Here is a 7998-nt window from a genome sequence, read left to right as displayed (position 1 = left end):
TTCAGCTTTTCTGGCAGACTACTTTCTGAGAAGAATTTTTTTTTCAAAACTACCAATAAAGTTTCAGAAATTCTAAATTATCTCCCTTTTCAAGAAGGCGTAGCCCTTAATTTGAATAAACTTGAATTCCCCTCATCCAGTGATGCGTTTTGCGAAGTTTGGTTGAAACTGGCTCCGTGGCACTGGAGAAGATGAAACTATGAAAAGTTTACCACGACAACGATAACCAACGGACAAATCTTGATAAGAGAAGCACACTTTAGAAATAATTTTGACCAAAGTCATGACAATGCTCATTTAATCACCGATATACGTATATAAGCCAAAGATTGCTTTATTACATTTTGAAGTTCAAATTCTAATATTGATGCCTAATGATTTCATTAAAACAATACTATATCTGGCTTCCATATAAAGTCAATAGCTGATACAAATCTAATCTGTGGTTGTCAATTATTACTGATGGTATTCATTGAGTCATATTTTTATATAACATAACCATTACCACAAATCATGTATTCATGAGTTAAAACGTTCTTGTAGAAAGAATAAGGCAGACATACTAAATGAAAATATTTATTTGGATCGTTTCCAAAATAACATAACAATCACACGTTTGTGTAGTCAAAATACTTAACAAATAAACTGTGAACACAAATTTAGTGGTTTAAGTGAATAAAAACAAACATTTTCTTAAAAAAAATATACATTAAAAAGTATATTTTTAATTTTTTACTTTTTGGAATTTTTAACTACTGTCTGTAGTTTACGAAAGTTAACAAATTCGATATTAACACATGCATCCTTTTGTTTTCTTCTTTTACCTTCTTTTACCTTCTTTTACCTTCGAATATTACTCCATGTCCATAACCCAAACATCCGATTTTAAAACGGACATAAATTCTGCCCGAAATTCCACATAATTATCATACGAGATAGGTATCTCTAATACGCAACCGCATGTGTGTGCTATTACCCTTCTAGCAAAACCATCAAGGCTTGAAAACCGGACCCTTATTTCTTTCAACATCAAATCTGATCCTGTGGAGAATCTCAAGAATTTTCCCAAAAGCTCTTTGTCCAGCTCTCGTATGAATCTTTGAAGATATCTCTTAATTTCTGCTCCTTTTTCTAGCAGGATTTCTGGGAAAGACAGTTTTTCTATGACTCGTCGATTGTTCGGTACTAGGTTTTTATAACATTCACAAAGCGCTGCTTCTGACATAAGACCATGCAAATGAAGCTTGAATGAATCTATTACGAACATAGATTTTTGCACTATTTCCTTGTGGGAAATTTCCTTCACGATTGTTTCAATGTTGTCAGACGTAAGCAATCTCCTACAGTCATATGACTGCATTATTTCATTGAGCTCATCAAGATCCACTTTGTCAAACTCTGCCAAAGCTTGTTTCAGAACGGAAGCTTCAGATGGACTGACATAAGATAGAAACGTATCCTTCAAGTCTGTTTTTGCTTCTCCTACGATGCAGTATTCCATAAATGGACGAGCTATGTAGACGGGGAAATGTCCAAATTCTTCAAATCCATATTTTATAATCTTCCCAACAGCTTCCCATTGCTGATGACCAAAGTCATGCCGTAAATAGGGAACCTTGCAGTCCTTACCAACTGTGCACGTCGCATAAAATTCTTCCCAGAATTCAGTCAAGCAGTCCCTTGTTACACCACCTTCATCCTGCGCTTGTTCAACCGAGCCATTTGGAAGGATCATCTGGATTTTAATTCTGCTGTTTGGTAACAATAATGTGTTGGAAAATGCCTCTAGCAGCTCTTTTAAGGCATGTCCCCTATGGACTCTTATAAGGACCTCATCCGACACAATCTCTTGATTATTGAGGTTTAACTGAACAATACCACTGTCATTGGGGTCAATACTGTAGATAACCTCTTCTTGCGTTCCGTCAGGCATTGTAACTTGCATTGACCTGACAGTTCCAAAATAATCATGCAGATCAGGAAGTGTGTCACTATCTGATTCATGAAAGGTCACATACTCTGAAGTGTGGAATCCAGATGTACCAGGTATATCTTCCTGTGATAGTAGATGAGAGTTTGCAGATGTGCAAAGACCTGAAGGTCCTGGAGTTTCAGACTTGTTGGATGTCATGTTAGATGCCTTGATGGTTTGTTCACCTGAAGGGCCAGGTATATCAGGATCTGATACAAAATGCACATTCAAACTGCTGCTTGGACGCGAAGAGCAAGCTTTCTCAGATTTAACGGCCATTGCTGCTTCTCTCTGAATACTGCTGTCATCTTCTGAATCCGAGTCTTGTGGGAGAGGAATTGGTTTCAAGTGTTTCTGACTTTTCCTTTTTTCATTTCTCTTTAGTTTTTTGGACTGATTCTCATTTTTTGGTTTTGTAAACAAATAATACCTGAGATTTTTCCTGTTAGTTTTTTTAAACAATTCTCCGATAGTTACATTGTCATCTAAAGGTTGAGATCTGAAGTCCGCCATGTCAAATTCTAGCTCTTCTTCTCGATCCTTTGATGATAATCCTTCCTGGAAAAACATAGACTTTGCTCTCTCTAATAGATCTGCTTTTGTGAAACTTTTTGGCACAAAAATGTCATCCGTCCCTCCCCCTTTGTCGGATCTGACTTGAATATAGTCAGAGTTTTCAAAATGTTTCCACCCCATTTTTATCGTTCTTCCGTCTTTAACGGCATTGCTGTTCCCTTTTAATGTTTTACGTCTTTTATCCTTAACATTTTCGTCCTCACTCTCTGTGCTTTGTGATTCATCTTTTGAAGATCGCGCGTGCAGTTTTTTCTTTAACTTCTGTAGCAGAGATGTTTTTTTTAAATTTCCCGCCTTGGGAGTTGTTGATGTGGCTTTTGTACAAAACCGGCGAACTGCACATCTGTCTCCAAATTTGACGATGTATTTCGATAGATCTTCGTTGCTCATTTCTGCTATTACATCTTTATCAATCTATAATCAGAAATATATTATTTAAGAATGATCTACAGAATGATTAAAATCATAGAAAGAGTACATTTGAGTGTTAAAATTCGTCTATAGTATGATATTTGTAACGACAATTCAGACGTGTTGTTATTTTCACACTTTGAAAATCATTGAAAACTCATTATTTTGAATTCATTGATTTATTCATTATAAATTAAATTTATTTTTGTTATTATTCATTAGGTCCATTAATTTACTAAAATGATTTAACAGAGATGTATATCTACAACAAATAAATTTTTCTACTAGTTTTCTCAAAAAATCCAGTTGTGTTCACATAACTTCTGAAAAAATACTAAGTTAAGCAAAAGAATACAATCATTTTTTTTAATTACTGAATACTGCCCTCAAGTGTGATAATAACATGTAGAAATGTTTATTTATTAAGAAACAGCGTTTAAATTATCATAATCCATACAATTAAAATGTGTTCATTGTTAAATGGTATCTTATTTTATACTTCTATTATAGTTAAATGATTTAGTACTTTAATAAAGAAATCAGATTAGACAGAGAGCCTAGTTTTCACAATTCACAAGGTCACAATAAACATTTGATCAATATTATATAAATAGTGCCTGTTTGGGAGGGTAACAGTTGAAATTGACAACCCGAGAAAACCATTGTCAACCGACGCGAAGCGGAGGTTGACAATGGTTTTCGAGGGGTGTCAATTTCAACTGTTATCCTCCCAAACAGGCACTATTTATTTTGTTATACTGAATGTCTTTTTTAAAATTTTTAAGAAAATTTTACTGCTTTTATATAGGAATAACGTGAATTCTACAGCGAACCGTACGCGCATAATTTTCGCGCATGTAACATTTTTTAATGTTACCCGTTGCCAAGTGCGTTGCTAACGCTGAGGGTAATAGTAAATATTATTAACTGCGTCTTAACCAATCAGATTTCAGTATTTAACATGAAAGTATAACAAAATGTTTTGTTATATTCAGTAGTATACTCCCACTATATAACTCTATGTAGACGATTAGTCAATAATTGTAATATTAGCTCGTCCGAAAAATATTGACCGGTCAATATTTTTTTTCTATGCAACACCAAAACAAGGTGACGTCATAAGAGACAGTCAGTCAGGGCAAGTAAACAACGGACGCACAATGCGACGGTTTGGTATCATAACGGATATAAGGATTCGTGAATTATTACTGTGAAGTAAAATCAGGTAGAACATCGGTATGTTAATTCTTACGGGCGGCGGAATATCACCATTGACCGTTTGATGCCGAGGATATTTTGGAAATAAACTTTGAACAAATTGAATTCGTGAATTCATTGTTGAACTGAGAAAATTATAGTGATCTGTTTTCAATTACTTTTTTGAATTTTGGAGTGTTTCCTCATATTTTACAAAACAAATGTTGACTGTGTTTTGGGCAACATCGATTATATTAGCCCCCTTGGGACGAAAATATTTCCCTCCGCTTCGCGTCGGGCAATATTTCGTCCCTCGGGGGCTAATATAATCAATGTTACCCTCAACCCCAGTCAATATTCGTATAATATACAGTCAATATATCATCATATAATGTACAATAGCAAGATATTCTTGTGAAGAATATAAAATGTTTAAACAGAAAACCTTAAAACGTGTCTTGCCATTCTCATCTCTTATCAAGTTTAATTTTCAAAATACTCAGTGCTAGGCTTATCGATATTACATTTGGATTTTCAAAGGGATAATATTAAGATGAAGATTAAATAATGAATAGAATCATTTGTGTGCATAATAAATGTGGGGTGCGACAATTTTTAATTTAATAGTATGAGGATTACAGTTGTCAAAAACATCCTGGAAGTCAACAAAACCATCAGAACCAACTGAATTTTAATTATAAGATATTTCAATCTGACAAATATTGTTTTGTGAAGATTAATTTGATATCATGTTTTTCATATTTAAAATTTCAGGACTTTCTTTTATATTTATATATGGAGCTCTTCTAAATGCAACGTATATGCACCCCCCCCCCCCAACCCTCTTAGTCTTTTATGCACAAATTGGAATCAGAGTAATTAACAAAGCAATATAAAAAAGTAGGATAAGAAACATCCAACCTTTTGATCCTTCATAGCTTCAATTTTTTCAGCCGGGATACCTCGTTCTTCTAGGAAGTTTTCTAGTGATTCGTCCATCTGTGGAAAAAATTGTCAGCAATTTAAACAAGAGGATTCCATTATTTTGCATTATTTTACTAAATTGAGTTTTCTGAGACAATTTTCTTTAAGTACCGTCACTCTACCTTATCTACACATTTAAGCATACGCTAATGAAATGCTAAACTTAACAGCAAAACTTTATATCGATTGATAGTGTTTAAACTTTACTATACTAATTAAAAGTATTTTTCCCTATATTTTCAAAACAAAATTAGGATAAGATAAGATATATTCATTAAATACAATTTATGGTAAAGCAAAATTACAAAAACATTTTCATTTATCTCCTACAATATACTTTTTTTAATCCATTTCTAAGAAAGACAACTTTACCAAGTCTAAGTATTTTCTTGACGCTTGTATCAAAAAAAGAGCTGGCTAAAAAGGCACCGCTATATTATGTTTTTAAAAATTGTTATAAACTTAAATTTGTAGGGCGATGATATACAATAAAAACTAGTAGTTTGAAAATGTAAATGTAAGAATGAAGTTTTTTCCACCTATGAAATATTTTTACTTTTAATTTCTTTAAAACCAGCCATGTTGCTATGATGTCGCGATTATCGATAGATCATATTGTTTCAAATATTTGACGTCTGCTTATTTATTGTTAACAGCTGCAATTTGTAATACAAACAGAAATCATTCACTTAGTTATGTATACATCTTATTATATTTTTCTGATGTAATCTAAGTTAATTAATACAGTATCTATTTTCAGTTTCATCATTCAAATATCATGTTTGTACTCAAGTAATGGGAACTTCTGTCGTTTTCTTTCATGCACATGATACCCTAAATTTTTATTTTCGATATAAACCCATCGCCCTACAAAAGTTTTAGACAAAGAGAACATGTACCTGCTTTTGTTAATAAATGATGATATATATATATACAATGTATATATGGGTAATATTATTTGATCCGTCGATTAGCTGATTGTGTAACATTTTGAGTGAGATACGATCCCCCAAACATGCCTTAACTTGACATTTGGTTTATACTTAAAAAACCATCAAGTCTACAATTAGTGAAATCTAATCATATTGTAATAGTATTTTGCTTAACTTTTAGAATAGACAAATTTTGTCTTACTCCAGTAATTCAAGATAAGTATTCAATTTATAACAATTTGAGTTGACTATGAGTAGATTAAAATAACAATTTGAATTGTTTTTGGAAAACAAGTGACCTCACATGGTGCGGCTAAAAAATGCCTTGTGTATTTTATTAAGTGGAAACCATCCATTAACTAAGTTCACACAGAACGCAAGGAAAACATAATTTTAACTGTATTTATCCCTGAATCCTTGAAAGTTTAAATGATAATAGATTTTAAGACCATAAATGAAATATATATACATTCCTTTTTTTTTTGGAAGTTAAAGCTACTGATTTTTTTTTCAGTGCAGTTATCTAGCAATGATCCCATTTTTTTCTTATTTCTTAACTTCTTAAAATTATAAGCACGGAAAAGTACAACTGCTTGACAGATAACTTTAGTTACTTTGCAGTTATTTGGCAATTAAAATGTTTGTTTTAATTGCAGTCATGCATCCTTCAGAAAAAAGACAGGTTTCCGATATTTTGGGACACCCTGTATTAAAAAACAAAAACATTTTTTTCATCCATTGAGAGTTTTAATGACGTTTCTTGTCAATTCCAGAATAAACCACGTATGAATATTGATCAATATATAACTAAAATTAATGTTAAACTACACTCGTGACTTACCTTTTTGTGTAATGGCTTCCTCGATGACAGCCTCGCTTATAATATGGCTATCGCATAAATAAATAAATTCGTTATATCGGTTTGCAAATTGAAATAACAATTTTATAATTCGTTATATCAAATTTATTTATTTGTTATCACAGATTACACTTCGTGAGAACGGATTAATAACATAGACATTTTGACACTGTTTAATTTGTTCCCACAATTTATGGAATTTGTTATCACGAATTGGATGAAAATACGTTATAACAGATTTTAAAAAACCGAAAATACGAATTCAATCTTTGAAATAACGAATTCAAGAATTCGTTATTTCAAATTTAATTTGTTAAAACAGATTTCAAAATTTGAAATAACGAATTCAGCGAATTTGTTATAACAGATTAAATTCGTTATAACGAATTCCTAAAATTTGTTATAACAAATTAAATTCGTTATAACGGATTCAACAATTCGTTATAACGATTTAAATTCGTTTTAACAAATTCAAGAATTCGTTATAACAAATTCAAAAATATTTTTTGATAGGTCCTATATGGGCTTCCGTAGAAAAGACTTTTCAATTCTTATAAAATTATATTACTATTTTCATGCATAAATAGTAAATACAATTTTTATTTCTTGACAATTTACAAAAAAAAAATGATTCAGAGGAAGATACATACATATGGGTAATTAAAAGTATTGACGACAATAACTTTCAGATTTTATCTAAATAACAAATAGTAAAATTAATGATAGTATTTCAAAGCCTATATCATACTCATTTTGAAATATGTTTTGAAAAAGTCTCAAGGTAAGCGTTTTCTCGTTTTTCTTTTTGAATAAAATTAACACGTTTTTATCATGCTCATACAGAGCTAATTTTTCAAACCGCCTTATTTGATCAATCCTAAGCAATTAAGAGTCATTTAAGGATGCCACACATGGAATCCCGGGACATCAATCATTGGACTCTGCTTTCTACACGGTCCAAAAGGCAATCTACACACTAACGTAAATAAGTACAAATAAACAAGGAAATGCCATAGCGAAACTAACGTAAATACAATAAAAACAAACTAGGGAAAACCGTCGAAAAG

General features: G+C 31.9%; 1 protein-coding gene across 1 annotated transcript; it reads right to left on the bottom strand.

The window, feature by feature from the left end:
* Positions 1–572: 572 nt before the first annotated feature.
* Positions 573–7001, bottom strand: LOC128185751 (uncharacterized). Its single transcript, XM_052855413.1, has 3 exons — positions 6914–7001; positions 5078–5155; positions 573–2962 (listed from the first exon to the last, which is right to left on the bottom strand). The coding sequence occupies exons 2-3, from the start codon at positions 5153–5155 to the stop codon at positions 854–856; spliced, it is 2187 nt and encodes a 728-aa protein (XP_052711373.1). The 5' UTR covers positions 6914–7001; the 3' UTR covers positions 573–853.
* Positions 7002–7998: the final 997 nt, after the last annotated feature.

The sequence above is a fragment of the Crassostrea angulata genome, chromosome 5, assembly GCF_025612915.1.
Source record: "Crassostrea angulata isolate pt1a10 chromosome 5, ASM2561291v2, whole genome shotgun sequence".
Classification (NCBI taxonomy): domain Eukaryota; kingdom Metazoa; phylum Mollusca; class Bivalvia; order Ostreida; family Ostreidae; genus Magallana; species Magallana angulata.
Note: the sequence above shows the minus strand (reverse complement) of the source record. Positions and strands in the feature narration are given on the sequence as shown.